The sequence below is a fragment of the Neopsephotus bourkii genome, unplaced genomic scaffold (genome assembly GCF_033783945.1).
Source record: "Neopsephotus bourkii isolate Nb327-2 ecotype Australia unplaced genomic scaffold, CSIRO-AGI_Nbou_v1 NB_1363, whole genome shotgun sequence".
In the NCBI taxonomy this organism is placed as follows: Eukaryota; Metazoa; Chordata; class Aves; order Psittaciformes; family Psittacidae; genus Neopsephotus; species Neopsephotus bourkii.
In genome coordinates, this window is record NW_026901842.1 from 506,858 (window position 1) to 526,714 (window position 19,857).

Genomic DNA, 19,857 nt, shown 5'->3' on the forward strand with positions numbered 1-19,857 from the left:
TTGTGAATTTCCCTTCTTGATGTTAATAGTTTCTCTGCACCCTCCCTTCCAAGTCAGCCAAGCTCAGGTCTCAGTTTTTATTCCTCTCTGGGTTTGTAATTGTAACAGAACAGCATCTCAATTTAGGGGAAGGAATAGCCACTATTATGAAGAAGTGCCTGCAAAAGTGTTTCCTACATGTTCTTGGGGAAAAAAAAAATAAATATGTGTATAATATATATATTATTCCTTTATATATTTATATATTTTATATATAATAGCTTTTTAATATATTTATATGTATTCCTTTTATACATTTTATTATTTTAGTATATACTATTTTATTATACATATATTTATATGTTCCTATATATATATTAAAAAAAGGAATAAAAATACTTGGTCTGTGTTGCTTAAAACCCAAAATGACAAAAGTGCTGCTTTCAACCTGGCTACATATAAGCTCTTGTCTGTAACATTAAAGAAACTAGCCTTAATAAGCTTATACTGCTGCATCAGTAGTGCACTGCTGTGAGAAAAAAGTAGAAATATCTGTCAAGACAAGATCTTGCATAAAATGGATGGATTTAGAAGCAGACTCTAAGGTTTTTGTTTTATTTATTATAATCTTGGGAAAATATGACCAAACTTTGCAGCAGTACCAATCTTGAGCACTATTAAGTCTAGTTAAAATGATTTATTGACAAATAGAGATTAAGCTGTATGCATGTATGTTTTCTTATAAATGTTTCCATTGTCTTGCTTAACGTGGATGTGGCTTAGGAAATCGCAAAATGGTGCACTGTTTCTTTGGGGGTAAAGAGCAGACCATGCTGTGATCCTGGCACTTCTTGTGGGCACAGCAGCTTGGAGTGGTTGTTTCAAAACAAAAGAAAAAACATGTGCTCACTCTGTTGCCTCTGCTGCAAAGGAGGAATGAACTCCGAACCTAAGGACTGAGAGAGCCCCTGTTCCCTGCCAGCAGAGACAGGGTGCTAGGAATGCCTTGCTTTGGAGAAAACAGGCAACAAGCCTAGCCAAGAATAGGATGGAGCATGAACGGGACTTTTAAAAGGAGGGCCAGATGACAAGCATTTATGTCATATTTAAGGCTGCGATACGGAACTACTGTATTCAGGTAGCTTCTTAGTTATGTGGCTTTAATTAAGCAAAACCTTGTGTTAAATGACTGAAATAGTTATTAAGATACAGACAGAAGTAATCACAGTTGCCTTTATGCTAGGCTTCTACAGACAAAATTAGGTGTCTCATAAGTATCCCAATTTAATTTTCTTTTAATCTATAATTACTTACTTTTAAAATTCTCTCTAATTCCCTTTGGCTGCAGTGGTTACAAGCTATTCTTATATAGCTTGTAAATTAGACCAATAATTAGGCGTTTAATTTTGCTCACTCATTTGAAAACTTCAGAGACACTCTGGCACAGCTCTGCAATTGGCTTGTCATTTTACCTCTGTAGAATTAGTACCAATAGTTTCTGTCTTACTAGAATGAAAAATACGCCTTCTGTATTTAATAGATTCCACATAGTTTATGGTAAGGCTGAGCCAGCAGTTAAAGCTGAAAATACTTTCCCTGAGTCCCAGAAGATTTAGCAAGCTGGAAAAAAGCTGGCTGCACTGGGAGGACTTGTGTACCATGACCGGGAGGTGTTCTGAAGACCTGACACACAGAGCAGTAGGTTTGTTCCATGCTGGTCAGAAAACCTCCAGCTTCAGTCATAATTTATGTCCCTTGTTTTCTTTCCTGGTTGCCACAGAGTGAGCTGGAGAATTTCAGCCTGTCCTTTGAATGTCTGTCTTAATGTATGCCCTTTTTAATGTTACTCAGAGCTAAAGGAGACTGGCTTGGGGATGACAATCAGTTTGCTTCATGTTTCACTTGTGTTACTTGAATTTAAGGCAGCAGGAAATGGGACTAGCTCAGAAATGAGTTCACTTTTTCTTCTGCTTAAAGGAAAAAAAAATCCCTTCCAGTAAGACTTCACTGCACCAGAGTCAACTAGAGTCAGCTGGTAGGAAGTCTTTCAGCGGGAGGAGAGGGGCATGGCTGCATATGTGCTTTTCCGTTAGCTGCAGAAGTCTCTTGATAGCTCATCTTGTGTTCAAATGAGTGACAAACAAGGTAGGGATGTGTTGGATAATCTAGCAGGTGTGTTATCAGACACAGACAGATGCACCAACATAACACATTTATTGCACGCAAAGGAAGAGGAGCCTGTGGTTGGTTCAGTGGTAGTTCCCTGCATGTAAACACACTGTACGTTGTTCAAGGAAGTGTGAGAGAGTGGCACCCACTGCAGAGGATCTGTGTCCGTATCTCAACTGCCTGTTTGCCAGGCTTTGACCTCCCCATCTGCCCATTGGCATACAACTGAACAGAGAAAATGATTTCCTGAAGTACACCCAGGAGATGAATTCTTCGGCTGCTCTTTCACCTGTCTGGTTATGTCATCCCTCTCCAGCAATCATTTATCTATCTATCCTATTCGTAAAACAGTTTAAGCCAGACAGTCAAGGTGCATTACTTCAGGTTAGCGTGGGGTCTCTTGTTGCTGTTGTACGTCATGTATTTGTGATGAAAACGATCTAGTGGATGTTATGCCTGGAATATGTCTGATTTCAGACCTGGGTGTTTGCAGAGCAAGTCAACAAGCAGCCCTGACTCTCAGTACTTTTGCTCCCTATCTGTGCCTGGAGGGTGTGGTTGACCTCCCTGTGCCTTGCACGTGTTGCAACAGGGGATCAAGAGAGCAGGGCCAGCAGGACAGACCTTTGCAAACCGACAAGCTCATGAGGCAGCTTTATTCACAACTCTGGTTATTGTTGGATATTGTGAGGCAAGAGGGTTGATATTCATTTAGGATATAGTGCTGGAAGGTCCTTAAGCTGAATTTTTAGACAGGATAGTGTAATTCTGAATATCTGTTGGCATTCATGCAGTTTTGCAATTCAAGACAGCCTTAACTTCATGTTTTATGGATTTGAGCTCTCTGTGCTAGTGGATGGGGGAAGACTTTTTTTTTGTTTTTTTTAAATCAGTTTTGATTATGTTGCTTTTAAAGCTGGTTCATTATCGCTGTGTTTTACTGTGAAGCCCTAGCTGGGATCTGGAAGAGTTTGAGGGAAAACAGGGTCTACCCACTTTATTTTCCCAAAGCTGAAAAATGTTTACATAATTTAAAAATATGGTTTGCCTCCCACAGTTTAGGCCCTTTTTTAGATACTGTTAGGACTGAGGAGTTACAGCAAGGCAAAATAATTAATTTGGGGGTTTGGTTCTTAAGATATGCTTTATGCTAGCAAAGGACTTAAAAGAAGCACTGAAGATGAATGTAATTGTGACAAGTCTTTACATAACTCTAGGGTGACAACTTGGTATATAGCAAGCAAATTACTTGGAGTGTTTTCTGTGCTTTCCCACCCTCTGAATTACCTAGGGCCCAGAGCAGGCTGTAAGAGAAGAGGGCACTGTGCTCCCCATGGCTTTTCCAATGCCAGCAGTCAGCCATTGTAAATTGTGCTGCTAATTCCTCTGCTTATCTTTTGTTCTGTTTCTTTACTGCAGCAAGCAAAAATGAAGTCCCACTCACTGGAACACAGGAACCAGGAGCAGCCTTTGTTACAGCCCAAGCAGGTACGGTAGTGCTGGCAGGGCCCTGAGCCTAGCTCAGTGCTCAGGCCACCACAGTAAAGGACACAATGACTCTGCAGGGAGTAAATAAGTGTCCAGACACCATTAGGGATGCTCAGCTTGAGGAATTACTTTATGAAGATGGGATGATTTGCTGGCAATGCAGGACCTGTGTGAATTCAGGATAGATTCATAGGCCTATAATGTGATGGAGAGAGTCTCCAAATTACAGAAAGTTGAGGGGGACTGGATCTTCAGAGTTACCCAAGTTCAAGGATTCAGCAGATAATTTAATATCAGGTTCTAAGATGTTTGCTGAACTAAGTCTGAATGAGTGATTTTGTGCCCCATGCCTATGATTGCATGCAGCCTGTGGGTCACAGGAATTTATTCTGGGGCAGCCTGAAAGATGTTTGTAATACTAGGGACAGGAACAGACTGGGATGGAATGAAGAACAGTTGGCAGAAATTAAAGAAAAGCTGTTAATCTCTTCCCCCACCCCCAGCCCAGTGGTAGCACCAGCCCATCTGTCAGGTTGGAAGCAGGCAAGAACAGGTTTGCTGCTGATCTTTGGCTTGTTGCTGCATGTTTCTGAAGGGATTCTTCTATAAGGATGTTTTATTTCCTACCTCTTTCCCTTTTAAAACTCTTGTTTCAGGACATACTGGGTATTCTCCCAGTGGGGAGCCCACTGACATCCAGCATCTCCTCTAGTATCACCTCCAGTCTGGCTGCAACGCCCCCAAGCCCTGCTGGCACCAGCAGCATACCAGGCATGAATGCCAATGCCCTTCCCTTCTACCCAACCAGTGACACCGTTGAGTCTGTCATAGGTAACTTTGCCTTTTTTTATTTATGCTAGTAGGGCTTCCTCAGACATGGACCACCAGGTATGAGAATTGCAGTATCATGGGTGTTCCAGTGAGCTGCAGTTTTTCATCTCTGTCATTGATGGCAGATTCCCCAGGCTGTAAGCTTTTTCTGTGACTCTGACACATCTGATGTTTTCTGCAGGTTATTATGGATGAAATTCACCCAAGGGACCAACAGAAGGCCTCTGAGCCACTTATTCAGAATGTCAGATGGTGTAAAGGGCTTTATTTTTGGTAGTCAAAGTGACAAAGAGGTCTTTGAGTAGGCAGGAAATCACAGGGGCATTTTCCACAGTAACAGCCCCTTACATTCTAAATGACGATTTCATAGCAAGGATGACCAACAGGTAGATTATAAGGATTTGCCCTTCATAGAGTGTAGGACAGAGGCTATAAGAAGAAGGAGAGCAGGAGAGTCTAAAGAGCAGAATTATCCCTCTTAGGTACAGGATTTTTTGGTCACCTGTTTTTTTTTTTTTTTTTTTTTTTTTCTCTCTTCCCTCTCCTTTCCCTCCTGTTTTTAGTCTAACATTTCTGAGGTGAAATTACTAATTTGTTAAAAATAGAGCAGGTGAGGGGGCATGTGTGGGATGGAATTCTATTGATCATGATTAGTGATGAGGCATGTTCAAATAGATGTAACATTTACAGGCATTCATAATCTTTCTTTATTTTACACTATCTTTGAAACTCTGATGTTTTTCAAGTGTTCCCTTCTACTGGAATTTCTTTTCTGAGTGGCTCTTCAGCAAATTAGGGACACAAGCCAGATCCAGATGTGTCATAAGCCAGTGTTACTGCATATTATGGACAGACTTAAAAGAACAGTTTGGGGAAGACTTACGGAAACTGCGGTTTTCGTATATTTGGGAATACTTTGAGATGAAAAGAACCGGATCAGACAAAGGACCTAAACTCAAAAGCTGCCCATGACACTTCTGCCAAAGCATTTAAGAACAGCGTCACACAGGGCGGAGAGTAGGGCCGTGCAGACTGACAAATAGAGAGGAAAAGCTCCTCTGCATGTAGGCTCTTTGGGCCATCCTATCTCTTGAAGTTGTTGGTCCTTTATAACATAATTGGTACCTCTGTGTCTGGCAGAGTCTGCCTTGGATGACCTGGACCTGAATGAATTCGGAGTGGCTGCCCTGGAGAAGACATTTGACAGCAGCACAGTGCCCCACACGAGTGGCATCATGATAGGTACATGAAAGCAACAGAGCTTTCTTTATCTTCTGCCAAGCAGTGTTGCCCAGTCACCTCAGTGGAGCCAGCCCAACAAAGCTCTAAAACCAGTCCCAAAATTACAATTATAACAAACTCTGGCAACCACTGAGAGTCTTTGAAGTGAAAGCTTGCCCTCATTAACTAGCAGAGCTGAGTTCTTGCCATTGGGCCCAGGTGTCTTGGGGATGTTCCTTGAAACTGAATGGGTCTTGATATGTTTTTTTTGGGTTTTTTTGTTGGTTGTGTTTTTTTGGGGATTGTGGTTTTTTGGTTTTGGTTTTTTTTTCTTTGGTTTTTGGAAGTGTGTAAGTAGACTCTAGAAGGCATCTGATACCTTTAAAAACAGGCCAAAGTATACTGATTTGCATCTTAAGCAGAAAACTCTCCCTAGCAGTAACAGGAAACTCACTGACCTGTAATGCTATCCATCTGTCAGAGTGTCACCATGGTCTGCTGGTTTGATCCCTGTAATGTCTGTCTCATTTTAGTATGTGGAGGTATTCTAAGGCCACTTCTACCCGTCTAGTTTCTGGCTACCCTTGCTATGTAAGACAGGTTTTTGAACGGGACCTACCTCTGGTTGCGTGAAGGTTTACAAGGGAACTACACTCCTGGAGATGTATTGAAGTAGGAAGGGACTTACAGAAGGAACCCTGAAGAATATCACTTCTGCTTCCCTGCAAAAGTGTACATGTCTTCTGCTGCTACCCATCTGCAGTGGCTTAGAGGTGCTCCATACTGCTTTTCCCTCTGTTCATGTCAGATCAGGGTGTTACCTGGTGAATATCTAACGGAGACAAGGAGAGAGTGGGGAGCAGGGCTGAGATCTCCCTCAAGCTGTGTGTGGCAGGCAGAATGACCTCTGGGTAAGGGAAGTGTGATGTCTTTGGAGGTTTGGCTTTTCTTTGTTTGAGGCTGTTCGATCTGGGCACTCAGGTGTGGCTAAAATGACTGAAGCTTGTTACTGATTTTTACTGGTTAAGATCATGACCTGACCAAGCGTGATAGTTGTCTTACTGCAGGTTGTTCGGAAGTGTTGAAGGCAGAGGAACATGTTTTAGCACTGAAATGTTCATTGCAAAGTATTTCACCAGATAATAGCAAAATTCATCTTCTCTAGACTGATAGGGACTGAACTCTCCTCAGAAAACTTCTTGTTGCTTTGGCTGATGAAAGAATAGTCCATTGAACTCTTTAGGGTTTCAATCTATGTGGGTCATAGGGTGGCAGCCTTCTCTTAAAGGCTGAAAGGGGAATGGAGTGTGATGAGAAGCAGAGGGAATTCTGAGGGACTTAGGGAGGAGAAAGGGAACCCAGTGCCTTCTGCTCTGAACTCCTGCACTGTGCCCATACTTCATGTTCATACATAGCCATACTCTCTGTGTGTTCTTTGTCCAGGTGGGAGTTTGCTGCAAAGTTCTGCTCCTGTAAATATCCCCGGGTCACTTGGAAGCTCTGCCTCCTTCCACTCTGCCTCTCCTTCTCCACCAGTCAGCCTCTCATCGCATTTCCTTCATCAGCCCCAGGGACACTTAAGCCAATCAGAAAGCACGTTCCTGGGGACATCAGCTTCTCACGGATCATTAGGTAAATGCACAGTCTGTGTGTTCCCCATGTACATGCCTGTCTGTGCCATGTAAGTATTATAAGTTAGCTTTAATTTTAATGTATTATTCCACTGCTGCCATTTGTATCTCTTCTCATGAGAACAGCTACAGTACTAGGAGCTGCTTTACAGAAAATCAGCTAATGCCTTCTGAACAAGGGAGGAATTCCCTCTGCTTCCCACGTTTCTAGGCTGAGAAGAAGGGGCAGACAGGTTAAGTGACTCACTGTTGTGATGATGATCAAGGAAAAGAGCTTTGCCTTTTCGTGCCAGCAGTGCTGTGCTGAGACTTTGCTTCACATAAAACTCAGAGTTGAGTCCTCAGCTCTGCTTAGTTAAGGTGGGAATTGCAGTTTGCCCTGAAGACTGCTTGTAGATCAGATTGACTTATAGGAACTCTAGAGCAGGCTTGGGTGATTTATTTTTTTTCTCTCCTATTTGGTACTCTGCAGGTCTTGGACTTTGCAAAAAATCTAAGTATTCCACCTTCAGCTTTGTCCCCTTTGTGTCTTCTTCCACCTTTGAGGATATGTTTATGACGATTGTGAAGGGCTGAGAAACTGCTTTAAAGCTCCACAGCTGTATCAAGCACAACTGGGCAGTGAGAGGCCAAATAGATTTTATTATCTAGACACAGGCTTACCTCAAGAAATAAAACTAGGCTCAAGGCTGCAGTGACAGTGGCTCTGCTCATTTCTGTTAGTAAATATTAGTTCTCTCTGTTGATACTAGATGCAAATGTTTCTTCTGATTTGAGATACACTAATCCTTATATTCAGCTTAACTTCAGAAAGGGATTACATGCTTTTGCAATCTGTTTCTACATACACTGTGTAACTTCATCCCTTGTCTGCATAGGCCAGAGCCATGCTGCCATGCCTTGGGATTGCTATTTGTTTGGCTTTAACAGCTTTTAAACTTACTGTAATAAGAAAAGAGACATCAGAGAGCATCTCTGCTAGTAATTAGTGTTGAGGCTGGCTGTTCTCTGTTTCAGTAAGAAAATGAAAACTTGCTGATAAGGCCTGCTTTCAATTTCAGAAGAAACAAGCAGTTACATTTGTCTTGACCATGAATTTATACAAACAAAAACCCCAAAAGACATGTAGGATATTCACAAATGTATTTAAATTTATTTTTAAGATAAAAGTTAGATATTTTCTTGTAATACAACAAAAGTACTTTGCAAAGGTTTTGATAAGTTATTTAAATAGTAACCTAGCAGTTGGGAATCTAGAATCTCTCTATTCCATGTAACTTGCTGAGTGCACACATTAGTGTGTAGTGTGTTTAGTTATTACTTGTTTGTATTGCAGTTGAGTTAAAAATACCTAGTCCTGGGCTAGTTCCCAGTGTGCTATATACAAAATGCACAGAGAAGGCATTCCTGACCGATGTAAGTGTAAAATGAGAACAGCAGGTTGAAAGAGAGAGTACAAAGGAATGACAAGATAAAATGACAGAATTTGTGGCTTGCCAGCATCCTGCTTAGCGCTAGGTTCCCATTTGAGAAAACTGAATTATTTTAAAACAAAATGTGAATTGGGATTCCATTAAGACTGCTTCCTTTTGAATGAGCACACTTCAGAGTAGCTGAAATGGATCTGTGGTAAATGGCTTGAGTCGGCAAAGATCCCTTGTTGCTCTGCTGAACGACTTGTCAAGGCACCTAAGCCCTTAGTGAAGACAAGTCACTATTTTTCAGCTGCATTTTTCCACAACTGTGTCTTGGGTGGTACCAGAAGGGAGGTTGTGAGGGTTAGCCCTCAGCAAGAGGCCGTAGGCCCCGGGGCTTGTCAGAAACTGTCAGTTTGGCGGCTGTAAGATCAGAATTAACAAATACAACTAGATCTAGGAATGTCCGCAGCCAGTGGTAAGCACCACTGAATGAAAATGACTTATCCATCAAAGTGGTGCATGTCTGTGTGCCTAAGAGTCCACTTGGCAGCTCTGTCTTGATAGTAGCTTTTCCTACTAGTTTTCCCCTGAATACAAAATGTAGATGCTTATTTTAAGTAGATTTTTTATTGTTGTTATTGTTAAAAGAGGCTGTGAAAAACAGTGTTTTGCTTACAACTGTTTTTCTACTGCTTTGTCTCCTAAGCCTTGAATTTCTTTCTGAAAAGAGAAACTGTTTGAACAAGCTAAACTAAGGAAGTGGCTAGTCAGTCTTCTCCAGTGCCCATAACTAGATTTATGCTAGAGCTCTGCTGGGGATGAAGCTCACCTCCACTTGTTTATAAACAGGGTTTTCCAGTTAGTTCTGTTTCTTGCATATGCAAACAGTGATGACATTGGCACATGTTAGTCTCGCTGTTTGGGAAGTGAGACTCATTTCCTAAGTACCAAGCTGAGGATACAAAAGCATATGTTTTCTTAGAGTATATATGAGAAGAATCATCACCTGGACTAGTTGCATGAAGCAGCCTGGTCACCAGTGCTGATGGCTGTACTGCACGCAAGTGGGAAGGCAGAAAGCAGTTCACAGGTTCTCATAGGAGAAGGGGAATTCAAGCTGGTAGTCAGCTCTGCTGTAAAATCAATGTTTTTAAACCCAGCCTGGCTCAAAAGTTGCCTCCACTCAGTTTCTTGGATGCTACTTTTATGATTAAAGATGAGGTCTAATGGTGTGAAACTTCCCCTAGTAAGTCACTTTACTGCAGACTCCTGGGTACTGGGGATGAAAGTAATTCTTAAGATGATCTTATCTCTCCTGTGTACACATTTTTCAGTCCTGGATTTCACAGGGGTAGGGAGGAAATGGGGAAATTGCCAGTGATATAACCCTCTCTATTTCCCTGTGAAACAGGTTTAAATGGGATGAACAGCAGCATATGGGAACACATTGCTTCAGGGAGTTTTTCGCCCAGTACCTCACCTGCATTTCTGTCAGGTCCAGGTGCTGCTGAGCTGGCACGGCTACGACAAGAACTGGATGAAGCCAATGGCACAATAAAGCAGTGGGAAGAGTCTTGGAAACAAGCCAAACAGGTACTTAAGCAACTCCCGAGAAGAGAAATTAGCGAATGTAAAGGAGTAGAAGGGTGTCAGCATTTCACCAGGAGCTTTCCAGGCAGTGAGGTGATGGGAAGGACTGTAGGTTTATAAACACATTCTCTTAAGCAACCTTATTCTTCCCTCTCCCATGGCAAGAGGGACTGAGTCACTGTGCCTGATGTATTCAGATGCTGGAAGTGCAAGGCCAGGTGTCATACAGATGGACTGGAGTGCTTGACAGTCTCTTAGACCTTCCAGTTGACTTAGTTCCATGGCAATTTTGCCAATATGCAGAGTTCATCCTCTTCGTTATGTGAGCCAACTATGTAGAACCACAGCCCAACCAGATGGGGTATTTGGGATGAGCAGAACATTGAAGCACAAAGCTCCAAGGATGTTTCAAAATCTGGGAACAGGGCAAGTTGGACAGAATGCACTCCTGGTGATGAGTGTATGGAAATAGATTATTTTCCCTTGGATTCTCTTTTGGAGGATGACCAAGTTTTCAGACTGCTTCTTTTGCCTTCTTTGTTGGAACTTGTAGGCTTGTGATGCTTGGAAAAAGGAGGCAGAGGAAGCAAATGATCGCGCCAACACAGCTAACATGGAATGTGAACTGGCCCGAGAGCAGAGGGAAGCCTTGGAGCTTCAAGTGAAGAAACTTCAGGAGGAGCTGGAGAGGATCCACACAGGCCAGGACCCACAGTTTCTGTGCTCCTTTGCTGACCTGGAAACGCTTTCACTGTCTTCACTTTACACCCTTCAGAAACAGCTTCGGGCAAACCTGGAGAAAGTTGATAAGGTGAGTGCCAGGCTTTGTTTGGAAGGGATTGCTCTCTTTACTCCTGCATATCATGGTGCTTTTCCCTTTTCTCAGGGTAGTCTGTCAAACCAATTCTATGTGGATGTAGCCGAAGTGAGGTTTAGCCAGCTTATGGGAAAATACCTACATTATTTTTGTGCCTAAAGCACAAGAGTTTAAGTCAGTCAAAGCTGTTCTGTTGATCCTAAAGGTCCTAAAAGACATTGTCCTGTGCTGCTTTGCTTTTGCTTCAGGTGAATGGGTGGACACCTGCAGGTCTCTCCCCTGTTGCCTCCTTGCTGTTCCCCAATTGCATAGTGCAGGACAGCAGCCCCTCTGTTTTGTGACTTTGATGCTTGTGTTTTGTCCTGTCCCCCTCTCTTGCAGGCGGTATTTCAGATGCAGTCAGTGAAATGCCTTGAATGTCAGAAGGAGAACCGGGTGGTGTTACCGTGCCAACATGCAGTGCTGTGTGAGACCTGCGCTGAGGAGGGCGAGTGCCCTATCTGCCATCCCAACAGGCCCCACCCTCTCCAGTCGTGACCTTCCAAGGACACTTGTTCTAATCATATCGTGTAGAACTTTTTAACTTTATACATACGTACATATATATGTATGTGTATATATATATATGTATATATGTGTGTGTAAGTGCGTGTTTGTGAATGTGTATGTATATGCACGCACACGCACATACACACACAAAACAAAAATTAGTTGCAGAGCACTTTTTAATATTTTACATCCTGTATCTAAACTGCCCCTCACCTGTGCCCCATTAATTCTAACTCTTGAGGAACTTTGAGAGCTGTTTTTAATACAGATCAAAGGGCCATTTGCAAAGAGTCTCTGTTTCTCCTCTTTTCTATTTAGGTGATAACAAATTTTTGACTATTCCCAGAAGTATTTAGAGTGGGCAAGAGGGGCTTCCATGTGCTTTCCAGAGGAAGAGTTACAATCACAGGGAGGATCAAGGTGTATTGAAGTTACTAGTTCATGTCCTTGGTCTCCCTGCTTTTTCACTGACCCAGCTTGGTTAAAGCTGTCCTCCCTGATGGAAGCTCCGCTGGGTGCCTGCCTGGTGGGCCTTCCAGTGCTGAGCTCTGAATGTGCAGGAACTTTGTCATTTAATCAGCAAAGTTCGCTTTTTAAATTTTTTTACACTCTTTGTATATTTTTATGAAAAGAAGAAAAGAGGGAAAGAAAATGTTTTGGATCTAGCACAAGTCAAGCCCCCAGATTCAGTGGCTAGTGTTCATTGCTGATGCAGCAGACATGTTTCAAGTCTGAGCAGCCTTAGAATTATTGCATTTGTGTCAGCTAAAAGCCTTTATGAAAGAAATACCAATGCAGAGGTTGGTTCTCTCCAGGCCCCCCTTTGTCTGGTAGTTCTCTGGAGACTTTTTACTGTTTCAGATCAGATGAGTTTTGTTTTAGCGACAGGGACCTGGTTCACAGTCAGTGCTGAAATGCATGAAACAATTCCAGGCTTTTTGATGTTGATAACATTGAAGAGTCAATGTTGCCTGAGTCAGCACCTCCAGGATGGTTTGGTGGAGCCCTGGGTCCAGAAGCCCTCATGCTACAAATCATGTGTACCTGTGGTGACAGAGAAAGTCCAGTGTGACAAAGAAATGCCATCAACTTAGACCTGTCCAGTAGCTGAGCTGTGACTTCCTTCACCCATGTGTCTGCTGGTTTTTTACATCGGGTGGATTGCAGTAACCTGCTGGGATCTCAACCAAAAGGCCACTCAGTTGATGAAACATTTTTATTTTGCACAGGGATGCTGCCTGTGCTGCCCCTCTCTGGCCTGGAAAAGCACTGGAACCTCCAGCAGCCCACTGTTGTAGGAAAACAGAATTTTTACTGGAGCCTCTCAGAAAACTTCATATTTAATGCAAAGACATAATTAGGTTTGCTTCCGTAATTCCACCTTTCCTTCACATGGAAAGGGTTCATATGCATTCCCAGATGATCTCTAAGTGCAGCTCTGTGTAGTTCTTTTTATGTTTTTCCCATTAACTTGTTTCTGGGTTTTTTGGCAAAAATGCCTTTTTTTTTTTTTCTTTCTTTCCATGTGTATTTTATTGTAACTAGCATCAGGTTTTTTTTAATTATTTTTTTTTTATGGAGAGACACTGTTGAGTGACTATTGTGGCTATGTTGTTTGGTTATAACCTTTGAATGTCTGTGCCATGGGGCAGTGCATCTGCCTTGGTCTGATCTTGAGAGACCTTTAAGGAAAATATGTGAGTGTTTCTTAGGAAAAAAATAAAAGGGGGGGCCTGGAAGAAGGGGGGAGAGGAGGAAAAAGCCCAGTTAAGGTAAAAATTTACTATAATTTTTGTAACTAACTTAAATCATAGGAAATAAAGTCTTGAATCGGGTCTTTAATATTTATAAAGAACCAGAACAACTCAGCCTCTTGGCTGTTGGTTTGTAACACTTTGTATTAGCATGGTGGGTTTTCTGCTCTGCTGCCTCCCTGTGGGACTCTTCAGGGTAATGCTGCTTTTGGCTACCCCTCTTCTTCTGGCTTAAGACAACACTACCCTTGGTAGAACTGTCCGGCACCCACCTGCATGACTGCATCTGACTTGCACTGGGCCTTTTCCCTTTGTCCCTTCTTTTCGGATAAAACTTTCAGATGTCTCAGTGGGACTCCAAGTCCTGGTGTGATGCAGGCTACTGTGTCTAGGGGGAAAAGAGGTATTTTCCCCCCATTTCCATAGGTCATATTGCTTAGGCAGGGGAGTACAAGATAAAATTCAGGCCAGAGAAATCATGTTTTTCCCATTTGAGTAAAAGCGTTTCTCTGTTTTAAACTTATACTGAAGGACCAAAGAATTCAAAACTAAACTTTCCATCACTGCACTGCACTTGTGGCTGAAAAGCCTGAAGGAATTAGCACCAGCCTCTTCCCATGCTCCCAACCCCTTGTATCTCAGCACTCTCTTTGCACAAGCACATACGCTGTTTCTCACTTTCCTTTGGTTCTTCAAGAAACACATCCTAAATTGAGGTTTCTATCAATTTCTCTGCTGCTTTTAAAAAAAATATAAATCTGAAATGTGAATTATTTTCTTAAGCATCAGATGGAAAAGAGAACTTTCATCTTTGCATATTTCGTGGATATCTTAGAGGGCCATTTCCATGACAGTTTTATAACAAGGGAGGGGAGAGCAAGGGGCAGGGGCAGGGGCAGCACTGCTGACCCACTCCAGCAGTGGTTCCTGCCTGCCCTGGGCAGGAGGGATGGGCCAAAATCACAGCACTGCTTTTAAGAGTCTGTGGTCAGCTTCTCTGTGGTGATGTGCCCGCGTAAGGTACTGTCAAGCTTCCTTTTGAAGCAGGAGCTTCCTTTTACAGGACACAGAATTAAGAGGGCCTTTCTGGCCATGCTTAACAACAAAGTTTTGGTCCACAAAGCTTTTGCTGAGCAACCCAGCTGGCTATTGGTGAGCAGCCATGACTATGTCTGGGCCCTGCTTCTTCACACAGACTCCTTATGGATAATGGGATTTTCCTCCCCACATTTGTGGGAGCTTCAGAAGTGTTGACCTCGGTGACTAATTGTGCAGGTTGGATGCACAGTTAGTCCAACTTAAGAGCTGGGGGAAGAGATTCTTAATTGTGTTGTGAAACCACAGTATCTTAAAGGTCAAACTTGTACATTATTATGAAAAAAGAATATAGAAGCAGGTGGCTTAAGCCAACACTACCCTGGGTAGATGGACATCAAAAAGCAAGGGCAATAGCCAGGAGCTGAAGAATTTTGTCAGTGCTTTGGACTAACAGGACCACTTTTAGGTCACCTCTGACCTTAGGTGCTGTAGCCATCTGCCAGCTGTGGCCAGGGCACAGTGGCACAGGAGGGACCAGGGGAAGGTCTTGGAGCTGGAGCATATTTTCCCCCGAAGGGGGTTGCTGTAGCCAGTCCCCTGCTGTAGGGTTTTACACTTTCTGTACATCTCTGAAGCTGAACTTGAGCCATCTGCAAGGCTTGTGCAGCTGAGACAGTGAAGAGAAGCCTTTACCCTGTGAGGAGGTGTGTAGTGCTGGACAGGCTCAGTAATTCATGGCTCTTCCACCAGCCTCCTCTCTTTTTCCTCATCTGAGAAGGAAGAATATTACCAGTGTTTTCCTCCAGAATTAGAATAACCCTTGGAGTGATGGCCAACAGAATAGATGTTACTGATGTAAAACCTGATATTTTAAAGGTGAAGTATTCCTGCAAACTAGTGACTGCATCAGAGAGATTTCTGGGGCTTCCCCACTCCATAGCTTCCAATGTTAAAACAAAATAAATACAGTATACGTTTAAAAATAATAATAATAATACACACTGCAGTATTTCTGGTGGCAATTCTTGACCAGGCTCCTCCCCAGGAGGAAGGGCACTGGGCAGAAGCGCCCCTAGTCTGTGTAGAAGTTGGCAGAATGGTGATCGGTGCTGTGTAAAACGTGTTGTTGATTCCATGTATAGAACTGTGATTTCAGCTGTTGTTCTCTCGTACTCTGTAAATACGTGTTTTGGCTGTCGGATACCCGGTTTAGACTCTTTTTCTTGGCAGAGTGAATTTGCATGTGGGGCTGGAAAGAACTTGATCTGTGTCACAGTTTCCAAGGGCAGAATGGGTTTTGGTTTGTTTGTTTTTTCTGTTGGTTTTTTTTTTTTTAGATGACAATAAATTTTTATTTTTTTGCTAAGAAAAAAGAAATCTGCTGAAGTGTGATTGGGTGGGGCACAGAATTACAGAACCAGACTGGTTTGGGTTGGGAGGAACTTTAAAGATCGTCGCGTTTCAACCCCCTTGCTATGGGCAAAGGCCATTGTCGTGGTTTAAGTCCAGTCAGTAATTCAGGAAAAACACACAGCTGCTCACTCACTCCTGCTTTGTCCCCTGGCTCCCGGAGGGATGGGAAGGAGAATCGAAAGAATGTTAACTCCCACGGGTTGAGATAAGAACAGTCCAGTAACTAAGGTATAACACAAACCACTACTGCTACCACTAATAATGATAAGGGAAATAACAAGGGAAGAGAATACAACCGCTCCCCACCCACTGACTGATACCCAGCCCGACCACAGCAGTGATCTTGCCCTTCCACGTAACTGCCCCCAGTTTATATACTGGGCATGACGTGCTGTGGTATGGAATACCTCTTTGGTCAGTTTGGGTCAGGTGTCCTGGCTCTGCTTCCTCCCGGCTTCCCCTCCTCCCTGGCAGAGCACAAGACTCAGAAAGTCCTTGGTCAGACTAAACATTACTGAGCAGCAACTAAAACCATCGGTGTTATCAGTGTTGTTCCCAGGCTGAAAGTCAAAACCACAGCACTGCACCAGCTACTAGGAAGGAGAAAAATGACTGCTACTGCTGAACCCAGGACAGCCTTTTAAATCACCCGATTTTTATTACAGGGTATTAGTAGAATAAAATTTCATAGGCTGCCTACCCCCTTCCCTCTTGCATTGTCACAGTTCACCTGTGTTGGGGTTCTTCACCAGGTGATGGGGGTTTCTTCCTCCTCAGTCTTACATTTGCTAGAAGCTGGTTTTGTGTGCTTCAAGCCATATCTGTTTAATGCTTAGGCTATTCTCATCCTCGTCCAGGGGTTAGTTAAACAATCCAAGCGTAACGTTTATTTCTTTCTCTGTGAAGGGTATAATTTCTTTTTGGGTGGGACTCACACAACTGCCCAGAGCTGAGCAAAATATTCAGCTACACTACCTTGGCTAATAAAGGTGTTCGTACACCCCCAAACCTGAGGTTTGCCAGTGTCAGCCGTTCTTGGGGCTACACTGGTTGGTGTGGTGACACCAGCTTAGATGATGGGCAGCCCAGGGAAATTTATAGCACAACCATTTTAAACTTAGAGCTAAACCCAACCACCACCCAAGGCTCAGCACTGTGTAACAGCCTTGCAATGGAGCATGAGGCCAGGTGCCGGTGGATGCCAACACCAGATATGCTGCAGGGGGCAGGCACGGGGCTTCTCCTTACTGGGAGCAGCAGCAGCAACCTGGGATGGCATCTCCTCTTCTACAAGCAGGGACCTTTCTCCAGAACCTTATTTCTCTGCAGAGCTACAAGGGGCTGAAACGAGTGACTTAAACCAGCAAATGTTTTCTTGTGAGCCAGCAGCACCTTAACCCTCTTGCTTCAGGTTTGATTGAGCCTCACCACGTCACACAACACAAAAGGAGCTCATTGGGGTTTTTCCCACCTCTGCATTGAGAGCTTGTCCTGAGCTGACCCCGTGGTTTCTCTGCCCCGCGGGTTCTCAGGCACCTGGGAGGGTGATGCTTCTCATTTGCCAGAACATGGCAGCTCCCAGGTACCTGCTGCAGCTCAAGCACAGCACTCCCCTGCAGGATCAGGGCAGAGGGAGTACCCCATTTATTATTAGTAATTACTAGTAAGATATGCAGCTAAGGTGAGCTCCAAGAAGCACCACCAAATAGAATCACAGAGTAAGAATCATTTAGGTTGGAAAAGACCTTTAAGATCATCAATTCCAACCGTGAGCCCAGAACTGCCAAGTCCACAACTAAACCATAGTCCCTAAGCACCACATCTACACATCTCTTAAATACCTCCAGGGATGGTGACTCCACACTGGGCAGCCTGTTCCAGCGCTTGACAACCTTTTCAGGGACAGTTTTCCTCATATCCAGCCTAAACGTCCCCTGGTGCAACTTGAGACTGTTTCCTCTCATCCTGTTGCTTATTACTTGGAAGAACAGATCCACACACACCCACCCTGGCCCCCAGCTCCATCCTCCTGTCAGGTGGTTTCACAGAGCAATAAGGTAGCCCCTGAGCCTCCAGGGTGAGCAACCTTGGCTCCCTCAGCCGCTCCTCCTAAGACTGGTGCTGCGGAAGCTTCACCAACCCCCTCACCCCATGTGCACCCTGCAGTGCTCCCACCCCTGACAGAGGGAGGGACCCAGGTCCCCAGCACAAACTGGGTCCTGCTGCTGTGCCTGGGTTCTGGGCAGCCCCAAGCACCCTGAGGTTTGGCTGATGGGGCTGTCCATGCTCCTTGCTGCAGATGGTGCCCAGTGCAGGTGGTGGTAAAATAGGAGAGCTATGAACATTCTTAAAACAACCATGGGACCAGAAAGCCAGACTCACTTTCTGCAAGGAGGTGCCAGGCGCCTGCTTTCTGCCAGCACTGCGCAGCTGGGGACACACAAATCTGCACGGGGTCCTTCTTTCATCATCAGCTACCATACACTGCCCATCCTGAAAGCCTTTTGACCAGACCTGGTGCTTATGTGTGAGTCACAGACCAAAACCCAGCTCCATCCTGAGCCAGGCAGTGGCAGCTTTCCTGGCTGTTAGATTTATACCTCGGTGTAGGTGATATTTTGCAATGGTCCATAACTCAGAACAGCACCACCTGAGTCCCTGCAGAGGAAAACAGCCCAGCTCATGTAGCACAGCCAAGCCCTTGCCCAAACTGATACTCCGAGGGCTGGATCAGGTCTGCTCTGGAGCCAGGCTGAGAGACCTGGGCTGGGGCAGCCTGGAGAAGAGAAGGCTCCTGAAGGGGAGACCTGAGAGCAGCTCCAGTGCCTAAAGGGGCTGCAGGAAACCTGGAGAGGGGCTTGGGACAAGGGATGGAGGGACAGGCCAAGGGGAATGGCTTGAACCTGCCCGAGGGGAGACTGAGCTGAGCTCTTAGGCAGAAGCTCTTCCCTGTGAGGGTGCTGAGGCGCTGGCACAGGGTGCCCAGAGAAGCTGTGGCTGCCCCATCCCTGGCAGTGCTCAAGGCCAGGTTGGACACAGGGGCTTGGAGCAAGCTGCTCCAGTGGAAGGGGTCCCTGCCCGTGGCAGGGGTTGGAGCTGGAGGAACTTTAAGGTCTCTTCCAATCAACGAAAGACTTGATACCTGCAGGAACCAGTCAAGGCTGGGAGGGGAGGAACAAGCACCCACCAGGCCAGGCACTGCTGGCCCCAGGGTGTGGGACCCTGCCGCCTCCCAGTGCTGATCCAGCTCCTTCCCAGTGGTGCCGGCCTCAGCACCATTGCAGCTCCCCATCCTCTTTTCAATGGGAAACTTGGACAAATTCATTCATGTGCCATCTCCTCCCTCTGAAACCCTGCATCCAGCTGCCTCTTCCTGCCTTAACCCCATCAAGGATGGCAGCCCTCACCTTACGCCAAATGCCTTAACCCACCCTGCCACCCTCCTGCCACAGCTTCTGCCCAGCCCAGGGCCATCACCTAAAGCACTCCCTGCACAGCCTCAGATCACACATGAGCTTTGTTGCTTTTAATTTAAACTTAGAGGCTGATCCATGGGGAAAAAAAAAAAAAAAAAAAAAGAAGGAAAAGAATAGGTGAAAAGGGAAAAAAGAAAAAAAGAAAAAGTGGGTTTGGCCACTGGTTGTCCCCACCCCAAATAAATGATGATGCCTTTACTTTGTCCTGACACCATGCTGCAGACAGTTTTGGGGACATAGCCACGAGATGTGGTACCAGCAGTGACAAGCTAATGAGGGGGTGGGCAGGGACAGCCGGACAATCTCCCATCCCTAGAGTAGTGTCTCTAGTCCAGACAGGCAAAGAAATGCCCTGAAATACGGGGTACCCCCTCCCCAGCCTCACAGGGGCTACCCAAGGGTGCTGGGAAGGTTTGCAGGGCACAGGGACCCCCTCTCACTCCTGGTCCCTGCACCAGGAAAATTCCAGAGGGGGCTCGACCC

The 19,857-nt window shown here is 44.7% G+C and overlaps 1 protein-coding gene across 7 annotated transcripts in view; it reads left to right on the top strand.

The window, feature by feature from the left end:
• The window catches only part of UNK (unk zinc finger), a 46,834-nt gene extending 30,972 nt beyond the window's left edge, over positions 1–15,862 (top strand). For 5 of the 7 annotated variants that reach the window (XM_061366929.1, XM_061366926.1, XM_061366925.1 and 2 more), the window contains 7 exons: positions 3,568–3,636; positions 4,293–4,467; positions 5,608–5,709; positions 7,132–7,320; positions 10,149–10,330; positions 10,881–11,138; positions 11,526–15,862. In XM_061366929.1, the coding sequence (XP_061222913.1) occupies positions 3,568–3,636; positions 4,293–4,467; positions 5,608–5,709; positions 7,132–7,320; positions 10,149–10,330; positions 10,881–11,138; positions 11,526–11,681 (1,131 nt within the window). In that variant the 3' untranslated portion in view covers positions 11,682–15,862. The remainder of the gene's footprint in view (positions 1–3,567; positions 3,637–4,292; positions 4,468–5,607; positions 5,710–7,131; positions 7,321–10,148; positions 10,331–10,880; positions 11,139–11,525) is intronic. The other 2 variants (XM_061366930.1, XM_061366931.1) reach the window with 2 other exon arrangements.
• Positions 15,863–19,857: the final 3,995 nt, after the last annotated feature.